The following is a 15,871-nucleotide window of genomic DNA, read 5'->3' on the forward strand; positions in this document are numbered from 1 at the left end:
AACAATAGATTTTGAAGATTTTATCAGTGCATAAAGAGCTGCTTGTGTTGTTTTTTTAAATAACTTCCTAGTGTTCAGTTTATGGAGGTACCATACTTTATTTAACCATTCCCCTATTGGTGGATATTAAGATGGTTTTCAGTGGTGCCTGGGTGGCGCAGTCAGTTAAGTGTCTGCCATTGGCTCAGGTCATGATCCCAGGGTCCTGGAATCGAGTCCCTCATCAAGCTCCTTGCTCAGCCAGGAGCCTGCTTCTCCCTCTCTTTCTGTCTGCCATTCCCCCTGCTTATGTTCTCTGTCTCTGTCAAATAAATAAATAAAATTTTTTTTAAAAATGATGGTTTTCAGTCTTTTGTTATTATATGGCGTCCTGCAATGTGCATGGATCATTGCACACCTGTGTGGGTATGTCTGTAGGTTAAATTCCTAAAAATGGAATTTGTGGGTCAAAAAGGAGATAATTTATAGTTCTGATATATATTGCCAATTGCTCTCCATTAAAGACATTCCTACAGCAATGTGAGAGTATTTGCATATATTCTTTTATAACTAAAACAATAGTTTTATTTATTTATTTTTAAAGATTTTATTTCTTTATTTGACAGAGAGATAGCACAAGTAGGCAGAGCGGCAGGCAGAGGGAGAGGGAGAAGCAGGCTCCCCGCTGAGCAGGGAGCCTGATGTGGGGCTCAATTCCAGGACTCTGGGATCATGAACTGAGCCAAAGGCAGATGCTTAACCGACTGAGCCACCCAGGCGCCCCTAAAACAATAGTATTAAAAACTTATAATTCAGAAGAGATTACTGAGGAATTACTTCTGCTTAAAAGCTGCAGGATTAAAAAGGACAAAAATATTATTACCTATAGCCATATTGTTATTACCACTGTTCTATCCCCATTGCCCCTCAGCTGATTTTCCTTGGAGTCCCAGGAACAATAATAATGTAGAGGAAGGGGGGCACCTTGTTATTTTAAAAACCAGGCACCAGATCTCCTCTTAACAAAAGAAATTCTGTGATTGGTGTATTAGTTTGCTAGTGCTGTCATAATAAAGTACTATAGATTGGGTAGCTTAAACAACAGAAATGTGTTTTTTCACAGTTATAGAAGCTGGAAGTGTGAGATGAAGGTGTCAGCAGGGTTGATTTTGTCTGAGGCCTCTCTCCTTGGCTTGCAAATGGCTGTCTTCTCCCTCTGTCTTCACATGGTCTATCTTCTCTACTTATCTGTGTCCAAATCTCCACTTCTTGCAATGACATCGGTCATATTGGATGAAGTTCTACCCTAATGACCTCATTTTAACTTAATTACCTTTTATTTTTTTAAAAGATTTTATTTATTTATTTGACAGAGAGAGAGAGCACAAACAGGGGGAGCGGCAGGCAGAGGGAGAAACAGACTTCCTGCTGAGCAGGGAGCCCGATGTGGGGCTCGATCCCAGGATCCTGGGATCATGACCTGAGCCGAAGGCAGCTGCTTTAACCTACTGAGCCACCCAGGCGCCCCTTAATTACTTTTTAAAGACAGTCACATTGTGATATAATAGGGAATAGGCCCTCAACATATGAATTTAGGGGGGACATAACAGTCCATAACAGCATTAACCTCATTAAGTATGAGAAGTGGAGTCCCACAGTTGTTCCTCAGCCTTTCTTTCTTATGCAGTCTGTCTCTGTTGTTTAAGGAGTGAAAGAATTAGAGTTGTGTCCAGGAATATATAGAAAAGGGACACAGAGGGATGGCCGGATGATCCATAATCTGAATTAATTCATTGGAAGCAAAGGCAAGGGATCAAAAATGACTAGGACTGCTATAAACCCCAATTAATATTTTAGGTCACAGAGAGGAACTTAGAGTTTCCCATTAGACCCAGGAAGGAGATGAGAGCCCGTTTTTGTTAAAACCTTAATGGACATAGTGATGACCCCAGCAAGCACCAATGGCTTTAAAAAGAGAAGATTTTATTTCTAGATCACCTAACAGTCCAGCCATTGGTTGGAGGTGTGGATTGTTAGTGACTTTGGGGTCATCAACAAGTGGAAGGTGGAGGAGGGAAAGTGTGCACTGAATACTCTTTATTGATCCACCCAGAATGAACTAAACAGGGCCTCTGACAACTTCTGCACAAGCAGTTTGGGTAGATAGTGGAGCAGAAGCTAGGGACTCACATTCACAAATATTTTTGAAATCTAATTATTGAGCTGCTGGCCTACTGGATTTCTTGAAGGAGAAATGGGATTTTTGAAGCATATTGGGATGACTGAAGCATAACTGAGCAGTGAGGGAGTGAAGTCCATGAATGCAGACAATGCCAGAATGAATAAGTGAAATGACATTTTAAAAATGAAATAACATTTACTGGGCATTTATGTAAGCAAGGTTCACACCCCCCCATTCAGTCATCATAATACCACCATGACATAGTAACAAAGATACTCTTCTTCACCGAGCTCTAGCCACACTCCTCTGAGCCTCACCCAACTCTAGCCACACTCCTCTACTAGGCCTCAACGTTGACCTACAAAGACTTAAACATTAATATAGTTTCTAGCAACTCCAGGCCACATTCCTAAGATGACCCTAGCCCCCCTTAAAGTGCCTGCATGAGAAATATAAGCCGGCTATAGAAATTAATAGAGAAACCTTGAGTATATTGGTGTTGGTTTTCCCTGTAAAACAAAACAAAACATTAAGTTATTAAAAAAAAGAGAGAGAGAGAGAGAAACCTTACTAAAATGCAGTCAGGAGGCTAGAAGGTGGAGCTCTGGTGCCATACCACTGGACATCAATCACAGGAGGAATTGTCAATTATAGACCCATCAGGAGAGGATGTACATTGTATCTCCTTCAAGAAATCCAGTAGGTCAGCAGCTCAGCTGATGAGAAACCCTGTCACCCTGAACTCTTGCTTTTCTCCAGTGGGTTTTGGTTTCAAAACAACCCCTCCCAACTTCTCTCCTCCGTTGGACTAACCTATGGTTGTATCCTGTGGCTTGTCTCAAATTGCAATTCTCTGCTATTCCCAAATAAACCTATTTTTGCTGGTAAAATAACTTTTATTTTTAAGGTCAACACTGCCAAAAGAATTTACTGCTTGTTCCAGCCAACACCTGAAGACAACCCCCCCAACCCTCCACCCCCACTTTCTGTGGGAGCCTAATTTTGGATAAGCCTCCCTTAGCTGACCCAGACGGGTTTAACCTGGCCAAACGCGTTCCATGATTTTTGTAATATTTCACTTCCCTGATTCTATTATACAGGCCCGGTTCACCCACCTCCATATTCCCTCCTCCGTTTAAAACTCTCAGCCCCCTCTGTACAAACGGGAGTTTGAGCTCATTTGGTTAAGCGTCTGCCTTCCGCTCAGATCAGGATCCCGGCTCTCCGCTCAGGGGGGAGCCTGTTTTCTCCCTCTCCCTCTGCCTGCTCTCTGCCTACTTGTCTCTCTCTCTCTCTGTCTGTCAAGTAAATTTAAAAAATCTTAAAAAAAAAAAAGTTTGAGTTCAGTTCACACTGGATAGTCCCTTTTGCCGTAGTATATTTTATATTACTGAGTAAAACCTGTTCTCACGACTTTAACCAGCCTCCCCCTTTATCTTTGACAGTAGTCACTATTACGATCCCCGCTTTACTGATGACAACACTGACACTTAAAAGAGGTTGACATCCTTGCCCCCCGTCGCTCAGCGGGGCTGGGTGGGCTTCGCCTAGCCGGGGCTCCAAGTCTCCAAAAGGCAAGAGGCGCAGAGAACCGCTGTGGGCTCTGCGCCAGGAGGTGGAGCAGTTGCGAAAACCTGCGGCGCAGCTGCGAGCTTTCCCCGGCGGCGGACCGAGCGGTGGAGGGGCTCTTGGCACCTTCCCAGCCTGCGCCCAGATGCTGCGCGCCCTGACCAGCGCCCTGCGCCCTCCACGCCCCTGGAGGCCCCTTCGCACGCGCAGCTGCGCCTCCCACGGAGCTACCGGCGACCCCGAGATCCAAGTGCGCGCCCTGACCGGCCGCGACCAAGGTAAGGGCGCTGTCCCGGGGAGCGCCCAGGAGGCGCGGGGAGACGGACCAGTAGGGGGAAGGCGGGCCGCTCGCGGCGTTTGAGGATTTGATCCCCGGCTGCGGTTTCCCAGTCAAGGCTCCCCAAACCTTTCGTAAGGCCGGGGAGGAGGGTGACCCCCTTACCAGCCGCCCCGACCCCTAATTGCGGTGGAACTCTACGTCAACCTAAGTCCCTTCAGTCCCCCATTCGGTGGCCTGGGGCTGTGAAGGAGGGGACGGGAACTCGCGCAGGGATAGGACGAGGCACCAGCGACCCACCGCTTCCACCCCAGTAACTTTAAAAGGCCAGTTGTCCGTCCCGGCCTGCAGTCCTGGCTCGGTTCCAGCGGGGCAGGCGGCGGAGCCAATCCCGCCAGCCAGGCAGGGCCGAGTAGGGGGAGAGGAGAGCAGAGGTTGGGGCGTCAGCTGCGCGCGGCTCCCTGCGCTCTGGCCCTGCCCACGCTGGCCGACTTCTGTGCCCTTTTGCGTCAAAGGGAGAAAGTTCCCGCTGGTCACTGGTGACGTGGTTTGGAGCCTATGGCCAAGAAAGAATTCTGGATGCGAATTCGGTGCAAAAAGTGGTTTTATTAAAGCGCAGGGACAGGACCCGCGGGCAGACAGCGCCCTGGGGTTGTGAGGAGTGACTGATTATGTAAGATTTTCTGTCCTGTGGAGGGGTGGGTAATGTTAGGGCTCCAGGAATCTATAGGTTTCTGGAGATTGCTTTTTTTTTTTTTTTTTAGAAATCATTAAGACAGTTGCAAACTGCTGGAGGCTCAAGTCCTGCGGGACTGTGATCCCTATCAGTTAACCATTTGTTTTTTTCCCTTTCCTTTGTGCTGGGGCAGCCAGGAGTCCCTGAGGAATGTCACACACATTTCACCTGGGCCGGCGGGGGCTGGGGGGGGAGGTTGCCGCGTGTTAGCTTGTGCTTTGCCCTCAGCTTGCCTTCTGCTCCCTCATCAACGGGCAGAGAACATTCTCCGATTGCACCTGTTGTGTTGTTTTTGAGGGGTGAGAGGAGACCAAAGTGCATTCAGTGGCGTTACTCACACGCCTCAGTCCGCTGCCTGTTACCATCAGGGCAAAGCCATTTTCTTGGCTTTACTTTCTCCCCAGTCCCAACCCCTCTCCCTAAATTTGATGTAACAGAGTTTGTGCTTTAATTTACATAGTTCTAATGTACATAGATGGTGTCCTACTATACATTTTCTATTTATTTCTTCCTTTTTTCCCTGCTTGAGTCTAAGGTTTTTTTGTTTTGTTTTTGTTTTGACAAGAAAGAAGTTTTTTTTTTTTTTAAGACTTTATTTATTTATTTGACAGAGAGAGACACAGCGACAGACGGAACACAAGCTGGGGAGCGGGAGAGGGAGAAGCAGGCTTCCCACAGCAGGAAGCCCGATGTAGGGCTCAATCCCAGGACCCCTGAGCAGAAGGCAGATGCTTAACGACTGAGCCACCCAGCTGCCCCCGGAGAGAAGTTTATTAAGATACAGAAAAAGCTCTCTATTGACTCTTCCGGGGAGCAAGAATTTTCTGTCCCCTTCAAGGTCTTTCTAGCTGGACTAAATTGACATGAAAATTCACACAGGAGAAAATCAAATTTAATTTTGAATGTACAGGGAATTCACACAGAATGGAAATTCCAAAAACAGGCAAAATGAGATATATATATGTCACTCTAAACTAAGGAGAAGAGGGTAGGGGTCTGGGACTTCTGAGGGAGGGAATGCAATTCGCGGGAAGATAAAAGGAGTAAATGTTTGGTAAACAAATGTTCGCTGGGCCACCCAGAAACAATGGGACATAGAGGACTTTGATCAAACAGGCAATGGAGTGCCTGGGTGGCACAGTCGGTTAAGGGGTTAAACTTCTGAGTCTTGGTTTCAGCTCAGGCTCAGCACTCAGCAAGGAGTCTGCTTAAGACTCTCTCCCTCTCCCTCTGCCCCTCCTCGCCTGCTTGCTCTCCCGAGCTCTCCCTCTCAAATAAATAAATCTTTTTAAAAATTTATTTATCTTTTTATCTTTTTATTTCTAAGATCTTTTTTAAAAAGATTTTATTTATTTGAGAGAGAGAGTGAGAGAGCGAGCACGAGTGGAAGAAGCAGAAGAGGGAGAGGGAGAAGCGGACTCCCCACCGAGCAGGGAGCCCGACTCCAGCTGAATCCCAGGACCCTGGGACCATGACCTGAGCCGAAGCCAGATGCCTAACCGACTGGGCCACCCAGGTGCCCCTCAAGCAAATAAATCTTAAAAAACAAACAAACAAAAAAAACAGGTCTTGCTAGGTTCCTCCCAGTCTACCATACCTAGTTCATAGTAATGTAGTTATCTATGGTGATAGCTCTCTTCCTGGATCAGATCCTCTATCTAAATTCTTTTTAGGCAGTTGTGGGGGAGGTAAAGAGCTTTTTCTGAATCTGCTGGGTTTGATTGCTTAACTCAAATAATCTTCATGCCAAAGTGACCCAAAGCAGCCTGCCCTTGGCCCCTACAACTCCCACCTACATTACCTAGCCTGTGATCTAGGCCATCCAAACGTAAGTGACCCGAGGTCAGCTGCTAAGGAAATTATTAGCCAGTGGCATGGTGGGTTTGGTAAGAATGGAGATGGGGTGTGGTACAGACCTATCCCCACTGCAGAGGTCCCGTAAGGGCAATGTTCTCAGAATCAGGGCTCAACTAAAAGCTTAAGGACCATGGCTGAGTCCTCTCTTACTTCACCAGGACCTGACATGGAGTAGTACAAATTGAATGAAAGCCAAAGATGCCCTGTCTGGCTCCTCACAGCACCCAGCTTGAAGTTCTTTCCTTTTATTGAATCCTGGAATTTTCCCTAGCATCTATGCCTTTTTCCTGCTCACTGTACCCACAAACTCTGGCTAAGCACTTATGGGCATTATATTTTTTCCTTTTTTTTTTTTTTTTTTTTTTAGATTTTATTTTTAAGTACTCTGTACACCCAGTGTGGGGTCTGAACTTACAACCTCAAGATTAAGTAAGAGTCCCATGCTCTACCGACTGAGCCAGCCAGGTGTCCCAAGGCATTATTTCTTTAAATCCTCATAATGGCCTTTTTATTATTTCTATTTATGGATCAGGAAATTGAAGGCCAGAAGAGTAAAGCAACTTGCCCAAAGCCAATGGCTAAGCTGTGACTTGAGCCAAGTCCCCTATTTGTATTCTGCAGGGAGGAGATAAAGATGGAGAGAACAGATAGAGATGAAATATGGGAGACAGCCAGAAAGAAAGGAGACAGAACAGGAAAGTGAAGAGGAGAGAGGAAAGTTTCTATCAATCTCAGAACGTAATGACCGTGATAGTTTTCTATTGCCACATAACAAATTACTACAAACTTTATTGCTTAAAATAATATACATTTATTATCTTATAGCTTCCGTAGGTGAGAAGTCCAAGCACAATTTAGCCGGATTCTCTGCTTCAGGGTTTTACTGAGCTGCAATCCAGGAGTTGGCCAGGGCTGTGGTCTCATCATAGGCTTGACTGAGGAGAGATCTGCTTCCAAGCTTCTCCCATTGATAGAATTCACCTCTTATGGTTGTAGGACTGAAGCCCTGTTTTCTTCCTCTTGGCCTAGGGGCCATTCTCAGCTCCTGGGGGCTGCCTCTAGTTCCTTGCCACATGACCCTCTCTGTAGGCCCACTAGTTTGTCTAGTGTACCCTAGCAAGACAGAGTCATACATACATTGTAACCTATGGAACTAACACCTCATCACTTCTGCCATATAATTGAACCCCAATCTTGGAAGTGACATTTTATGATCTTAGCTGCATTCTGTTGGTTAGAAGCAATTCTCCTGCCCACACTCCAGGGAAGATTATTGAGGATATGAAGATTGGGCCCAGTCTAGGGTCTCTCTGCCACAAAGACCTTGGACCTCTACACTCTGACATGGTTTTTCTGTATCTACCAGAGTTTCCCTTCCCCAAAGTTGCAGCATTTTCTTTCCTGGAGCACTAGAGCTGGAGAAGACCTTGGGCACATTTTTCTGTGGGACCTCCAGGCCTGCTGGGCTCAAAGAACTTTTTGAAGGTTTCTAGGGAGGCTAAGGAGCCCACCTAGTCTGAATGTTATGGTTTTCTCTCCTGAACCACAGTTCTCTAACTCCTGGCTGGAAACTCTGTCCCTTGAGAGCCCTGAAACTTTCATTGTCCCTTCCCTGTGTCACAAATCAACTCACACTGAGAATGCCATCTTAATAAATACTGCTTGTTCCACAGACAAGGCTAAGAACCCTGGGATAAAATAATAAGAGGCCTTTGAAAGCTAAAGGATTGGTAAACACGGGAGGGAAAACAGCCAAGAAGGTGTAAGAGTATTTGAGCCCTTGCCCAGAGCCGGTCTCTCTTCCCTACAACTGGCCCAGATTGTGGGGGTGAGTTGAGGCTAGAGTGGGAAGCAATGGCCAGATTGGGGAAGGGGGGCATCTTTTGGGTGGTATTAAGGAATTTGACTTAATTTTGGTGAAAAGAGAAAGGGAGGGACATGGCTGGATTTGGGTTAGAAAGAGGATTCTGACCCAAATGAGGGAATGAATGTGGAGTGGGGAGGAGGAGCAAGACTGAAGGCAAGAGGGCCAGTTGGGTGATTCATGTAGTAGAAGAGAGCCCACACCAGGTTACTGGCTGCAGAGAGGGATATTAGCCAAAAGATCTGAGATCGATTTAAGAGGTTGAATTGGTTAAGGAGACTGAGTAAATTGCATGGGTGAGGAAGAGGGAGCAACAGGACAGACTCCTGGGTTAATAGAGCATTTGCTCTCCAAGGGTACAGGAGAAAGACCGATCCATGGAGTTTACAAGCTCTTCTAGTTCTGTGAGGCAGAAAGAACAAGGGGTTATTCTCTCCATTTTATAGTCAGGGAAACTGAAGCCTGGGTGTATGTGACTTGCCTGAAGTCACAGTGCTCATTAAGGGTAGAGGTTGCCTAGAACCCAGGCTGCAGGCCTACTGGCACTCAAGGCTGCCCTGTCACCTGCAGGAATCACTGAGATTCTGATGAATAGACCGAGTGCCCGCAATGCCCTGGGGAACATCTTGGTCAGCGAGGTGAGAAAGGGCAGACCTCAGGGTGGGTGCGGGGGTGCTGGGCCGGGGCTGGACTGGGAGGTTTCTGACAAGGTCTCCTCTGCAGCTGCTGGAAGCTCTGGCCCAGCTACGGGAGGACCAGCAAGTGCGTGTTCTGCTATTCAGAAGTGGAGTGAAGGGTGTGTTCTGTGCAGGTGGGTTTCCTCCCCTGCCCCTACCCCGGGGCTCAGCAAGATACCCTCAGCCTACAGGGGGTTGGGGGCTTAGGTCAGCTCTAGCATAGGACTTACTATTCCCATTTTACAGATGTGAACTCAAATACTCAGACATAAAATTCCTTGCCTAGTGTTACACAGCTAGTAAGAGGTAGAATAGAATTTTAACTTGGCACCTCTGACCCCCAAATCCTTATTCTTTCTGCTACACCATGCTCTGTTCTGACCCTTCATTGAGGAAATGAGGAAACTGAGTCCAGTGACATTCACAAGGTCTGTGGCCAAGATGGGACTCTGTGCCCCTTTGCCCACCCACAAGATCTCAGTCCCTGTCACCATAGCTCTCCACCACCCCTGGACAATTTGGTCCTCACAAGAGGACAAGCACCATGAACTTCTGTCTCAAAGACAAGAAACGTTCCATCCCCACAACAAGAAGCAAGTGAGTGAGAGATATGCTGGGCTAAGAACCCACTCTGGGTGACTGGGGAAGGGACAGCAGTGGTCAATGGGGAGGTGGGAAGAGGCCATGGGGCGCTGTAGGAGGTCTGGGTCTGTCCCTGACTTGCTCTGGAATCCTGGGATCGCCCCTATTCCTCTCTGGGCCTCAGTTTCTCCATCTGTCATTGAGGGGTTGGAACTAATCAAAGACTTGCAAGGGCCCTCAGCTCTGACTTCCTAATCTCAGACTTGAAGAGAATATATTCACCCCCTACTCCGACCTCCAGCCCCCTGCCATCTGGCCTTAGATGACACTACTCTCACCAAGGTCCTTGCCCACCTCCATGCCACTGTGTCCTGCCCTTGCATCTCAGTTCTCATCTTACCTGACTGCTCAGCCTCCTTGGACCACACTGACCCCTCCTGTTAAAAAATAATCAATGTCAGCCATTTCTCAATAAAACTGGAAAGAAACAATACATTTTAAATATTATACATTTAAAATTGTGGTAAATCTATACAGTACACAGAGTTTACATTTTAACCATTTTTTTTAAAGATTTTATTTATTTGAGAGAGAGAGAGAGAGCACATGAGGGGGGGGGAGGGTCAGAGGGAGAAGCAGACTCCCTGCCGAGCAGGGTGCCTGATGCGGGACTCGATCCTGGGACTCCAGGATCATGACCTGAGCTGAAGGCAGTCGCTTAACCAACTGAGCCACCCAGGCGCCCCATTTTAACCATTTTTAAGTATAAAATTAAGTAACACTGAGTACATTCACAAGGCCATGCAACTATCACCACTGTCCAGTTCCAGACATTTTTCATCATCCCAAACAAATTCTGTACTCATTAAGCAATCCCCCCCCAAACCAGCCCCTGATAATCTCTGTTGTACTTTCTATCTCAATCAATTTGCCTATCCTAGGTACCTCATACAAGTGGAATCATGCATTTGTCCTTTTGGGTCGGGGTTCTTTTACTTAGCATAACGTCCTCAAGGTTCATCCATAGTATAGCATGGCAGAACTTCATTCCTTTTTATGGCTGAACCATACTCCATTGTTTATATACTACATTCTGTTTATCTATCTTTTTTTTTTTTTTTTAAGATTTTATTTATTTGTCAGAGAGAGCACAAGCAGGGGGAGTGAAAGGCAGAGGGAGAAGCAGGCTCCCTACTGAGCAAAGAGCCTGATGCGGGACTCGATCCCAGCACCCTGGGATCATGACCTGAGCCAAAGCAGACGCTTAACCAACTGAGCCACCCAGGTGCCCCTTGTTTATCTATGTTGATGGGCACTGGGTTGTTTACACCTTTTGGCTATTGTGAATAATGCTGCTATGAATCACGGCAGGCAAGTCTCTGAGTCTTTGCTTTTAATTGTTTCAGGAGTGGAATTGCTGGATCATATAGTAATTCTACGTATAACTTTTTCAGGACCCACCTGAGTGTTTTCCATAGCAGCTGCATCATTTCCCGTTCCCACCAGCAATGCATCAGGGTCCTCCACACCCATGCCAGGACTTGTTTTCTGCCTCTGTTGTTGTTATTTATAATAACCATCCTAAATGGTGTGAAGCTGGTTTCTCATTGTGGATTTGACTTGCATTTCCCTAATGACTAATGTTGAGCATCGATTCTTGTGCTTATTGACCATCTGTATGCATCTTCTTTGCAGAAATGTCTATTCAAGTCCCTTGTCCTTTGTGGTTTTTGTTGTTGAGTTCAAGGAGTTCTTTATGTATCCTAGATTATTACTACCTTATCAGATATGTGATTTGCTAATATTTTCTTCCATTCTGTGGGTTGTCTTTTCACTCTTTTGATAGTGTCCCTTGATGCACAAAAGTTTTTAATTCTGATGTCCAACTTATCTTTTTGTTGTTGTTGCACCTGTCCTTTTTTGACACACAACCCCCCTTTTCCTCCCTGGCTTCCTTGACCATGCTTTCCTGATGTTTCACCTTCCTCTCTGGCTGCTTCTCCTCAAGTTTCTTGGCTGGATCCTTCAATGGCCTGGGATTCAGTAATGGGTCATGTCACAAAGGCTGTCACCAACCCCTCACCGTCTGCAGGTGCAGACCTGAAGGAGCGGGAGCAGATGAGTGAGGCAGAAGTGGGGATCTTTGTCCAGCGGCTCCGAGGCCTGATGAATGAGATTGGTGAGGTTCTTGGAGTGGGTTGGAGGAGGGCATTCCATAGGAGTCAAATTTCACCAAGCATGCTTTCAGGCTTTGACAATTACTGTTCCTTTTGCCTGGAATTTCCCTCCTTGGCCACCTGAACTTTTTAGTCATCCTTTAAGACCACCAGGAAGCTTTATCTCGAAGCTTTATCAGAGCACTGATCACCCTGGGTCATCATTGCCTGTTTATAGGTCTGCCTTCTCCATGTCTATTCAGTTCTATGTTCCCAGCCCACCGAGTATGGGGCTTGACACGGAACAGAAAGGCTGGTCCCAGGGAGGCCAACAGGAAAGTGGGCCTGAGTGGGGATCATGTAGCCCATCTCCCCACTCTAGTATCCCAGCTGATTCCCCAACTTTCCCCAATAGGAAAACCTACTTATAAGATAACCTGGCTGAGGTACCAGGTAATGTTCCAAACCTGGGACCAGGAGGCCATAGCCCCTCCCCAGCCTTGAGTCCCTGTCCTGGTCCTGCCAGGGCCTCTCAGGCTGAGCCCTTCTTCATCTCCACAGCAGCCTTCCCTGCGCCCACTATTGCAGCTATGGACGGGTTTGCCTTGGGCGGAGGCCTGGAACTCGCCCTGGCCTGTGACCTCCGAGTGGCAGGTACTGGGCAGGAGGAGAGGTGGGATAGGGTGAGGAGGCAAGTGTAAGTAAAACAGAGTAAGTCTGGGGACTCTGCAAAGTTAGCCACTACTCTGGGCTTTCCAAACAGCAGCAAAACTAGAGAAAGGCGATGTGGGAGATCCAGGGTTTGGGTGTAAGCTGGTTCCCTTCCTGGCCCAGCCACTGACCGCTGTAGCACCTGTCACCTCCCAGAACCAGCCTCCCTCATCTCAAGAATGCTTCTACCAACCCCAGAGCAACTGGCTAGAGGACAGAAAGAGAACAGAGAGGGGAGACTGAGGACAAAGATTAATTGTTCAACTTTCCAGTTCTATGCAAGCCAATTCTGTGTCATGTTTTGCACAAAGACAGTCACAGGGGCAGTCTGTCACCAGTCCAGCTACTCACAAACATGCCTGGGCAGGAACATTGCCCTCTGGTTCACTCTGGCACCAGCCAAGGTTTGCATTACTTGTTCAGAGCGGTTGAGCTTTGAAGAGTGGAGGGAGGGGATGAAGATAATTGATCGCCCTTCTAGGAGGCAGTTGGAAAAAGTCTGAGGGCTATCTGGTGCCACTCTCTTCTCTTCCCTTCGCTGCTTTCTCCTGCCACTCCAGGTAGAACATTTAGAAATATGTACCTCCAGGCATAGAGGTAGCTTGTTATGCTCCAACTTGCTTCTCAGGGGCCCATGTTTAGGGCAACTAACTTGCAGGGTTTTGGTAGATAGTGGAGAGAATATAAAACCCCTTATAGGCAGAAGTAATGGCCATTCCCTGCGGCCACACTGTATGGTTCAGATGGCCTGTGAGGGGATTCAGGAGAAGCCTGTGGGTTGGGACGCTCCAGGAGAGCTCCTTAGAGGACACAGAACTCGGAAGGAGATGTGGACTGGAACTCAGGGAAACATAGGCTGGTGAAAAGCTGAGGGAATAACTGGTAGGAGCAGGAGCCTGAGGTAAGGGTCAAGTGAGACAGAGAATCCATTACCCCACAAACAGGCACTGGGCAACTTCCAAGAATCCCTTCCTTGTTACAAGCACCATTACCTCATTTGATCCTTAGCAGCTCTCTAAGGTAATCCTATTTTTTCCACCTGTGAATGAGGCTCAGGGTGAGATTGGCCTGGATGCATACCTTCACTCCTGGGAAGTAGGATGAGGGCCTGAGCTTCCGGACTTCTGTGCTAGGGCTCTTCCCAAGGCAGAGTCTGGAGAGGTCTGTTATGGCCCATGAAGTGGTTGGCTGGAGGGCTGAGCAGAGCCTAGAGGCAGATGTCTCTTCCCTCTGGGGACTGGCCCTACAGGATAGTGTGGGTGCTTCACTCTGTTCTGTTTAAGCAGCTTCCTCAGCTGTCCTGGGGCTGATCGAGACAACCCGAGGGCTCCTCCCCGGAGCAGGTAACTGTACCCACTGCACCCATCCTTCTCTTACTTAATCCCACTCTCTCCAGGTTACTTCCCTGCTTTCCTCTTTTGCCTTATGCTCTGGGCTCTGCCCTTCCATCCTAACTCGGAATATGCTCCTTTGAGAAGTCTTGGTTGACTCCCAAACTGGGCTTCTCTGGGCTCCCACTTCCCATGTGGATTTACTAACCCTGCTCCATCCCGGCAGGAGGGACTCAGAGGCTGCCTCGATGCCTGGGGGTGGCCCTGGCAAAGGAGCTCATCTTCACAGGCCGAAGACTGAGTGGTGCACAGGCCCAAGCCCTGGGGCTGGTGAACCACGCTGTTTCCCAGAATGAGGAGGGCAACGCCGCCTACCATCGGGCACGGGAACTGGCCCAGGAGATCCTGCCCCAGGTGTGGTTGCAGTCCAGCATAGGAGGGAGGGCCTGTGCCATGGGGGAGGGAGGGGGGTGCAACTGTGGGGAGGCCAGGGGGTATGTCCCATGGGGCCACACTAGATCCACTTATCCAGACTTATCTTTTATTTTTTTTAAGAGTTTATTTATTTGACAGACACAGCGAGAGAGGGAACACAAGCAGGGGGAGTGGGAGAGGGAGAAGCAGGCTTCCCGCTGAGCAGGGAGCCCGATGCGGGGCTTGATCCCAGGACCCTGGGACCGTGACCTGAGCCAAAGGCAGACGCTTAACGACTGAGCCACCCAGGCGCCCCCCAGACTTATATTTAAATTGAATTAAAAATTTAGTTTCTCTGAGCACTTGCCTGGCTCAATCAGTAGAACACACGATTCCTGATCTTAGAGTTGAGATCAAGTCCCACACTGGTGTACAGATTACTTAAAAATAAAAAAAAACTTAGTTTCTCAGTTACACTTCCCCATTTCAGATGCTAACGGCGACATGTGGCTAGTGCCTACTACATTGGACGGTACTGCAATGAAATGTCCCCAAAACTAAAAAAGCAAAATTCTAAAGCAGATAAAGAACAACCAGCTTATCTTTTCAGCCACACTGCAGGGTGGAGAAATTCCTGAAATACATCATGTAAGACATGTGTTAGGACTCAGCCTACGTGTACCAGGACAGGATCTGGCTGATGGGGTCTCCAAGGACCTGGGAGCCTCTCACTGCTGGCTTCTCACTACTCTAAGAGGACCAAGAGGGATGTCCCAAGTTTCCATATGAAAGCAGCTTGAAATGGAGCTAGGTTTTATAATTTATAGTAAATACTGACTTAGCCAATATGGAGCACTTTCTATCCATCAGACACAATCCTATGTACTTTAAAAGACTCTGAATTACTAGTAGAGTCCAGCTGAGTTGATTATCCCTGTTGTATCTGTGATATAACAGACCCAGAAACATTGTGACTTGCTCAATCAAGGTCACAAAAAAGTGATTGCAATACCAGAAAAAAAGACAATACTGGTATTTGGGCTTTTATTTTGCATAATACAAAATACAGTATAAAAACTGGCATTCTAAAGAGTGCAGGGGGGCGTCTGCCTTCGGCTCAGGTCATGGTCCCGGGGTCCTGGGATCGAGCCCTGTATCGGGCTCCCTGCTTGGTGAGCCTGCTTCTCCCTCTCCCTCTGCTGCTCCCCTTGCTTGTGCTCTAATAAATGAGTAGAATCTTAAAAAACAAAAAAAACAAAAAAAACCCACTGATGTATAGTACCCTTTTAAAAAAAATGAAGAGTGCAGAATATTATTAAACTCAAACTAAATATCAAATGCATTTCCAACACAAAAAATTAAACATGTTACAAAACAAAGATAAAAGTTTATAAAACTGTTAACCATATATTATTTTAATATTAACAGATGAAAGTATTTTAATTAATCACAAAAATTTTATTTCAGAAAAAATCTGTCTCCCTTAAATTTAAATAATCCTTCTTCTTCTAACTTTGAGGTCTTCTTTGAGGGTAA

General features: G+C 47.1%; 1 protein-coding gene across 4 annotated transcripts in view; it reads left to right on the plus strand.

The window, feature by feature from the left end:
* Positions 1 to 15,871, plus strand: part of ECHDC2 (enoyl-CoA hydratase domain containing 2) — a 32,694-nt gene that overhangs the window by 4,191 nt on the left and 12,632 nt on the right. For 3 of the 4 annotated variants that reach the window (XM_035018536.1, XM_035018533.1, XM_035018534.1), the window contains exons 2-8: positions 3,607 to 4,008; positions 9,035 to 9,102; positions 9,188 to 9,275; positions 11,816 to 11,902; positions 12,441 to 12,533; positions 13,874 to 13,933; positions 14,148 to 14,335. In XM_035018536.1, coding sequence (XP_034874427.1) covers positions 3,876 to 4,008; positions 9,035 to 9,102; positions 9,188 to 9,275; positions 11,816 to 11,902; positions 12,441 to 12,533; positions 13,874 to 13,933; positions 14,148 to 14,335 — 717 coding nt within the window. In that variant the 5' untranslated portion in view covers positions 3,607 to 3,875. The remainder of the gene's footprint in view (positions 1 to 3,606; positions 4,009 to 9,034; positions 9,103 to 9,187; positions 9,276 to 11,815; positions 11,903 to 12,440; positions 12,534 to 13,873; positions 13,934 to 14,147; positions 14,336 to 15,871) is intronic. The other variant, XM_035018535.1, reaches the window with a different exon arrangement.

This window comes from Mirounga leonina, unplaced genomic scaffold (genome assembly GCF_011800145.1).
Source record: "Mirounga leonina isolate KUSES-001 unplaced genomic scaffold, KU_Mleo_1.0 Mir_173, whole genome shotgun sequence".
Taxonomy (NCBI): domain Eukaryota; kingdom Metazoa; phylum Chordata; class Mammalia; order Carnivora; family Phocidae; genus Mirounga; species Mirounga leonina.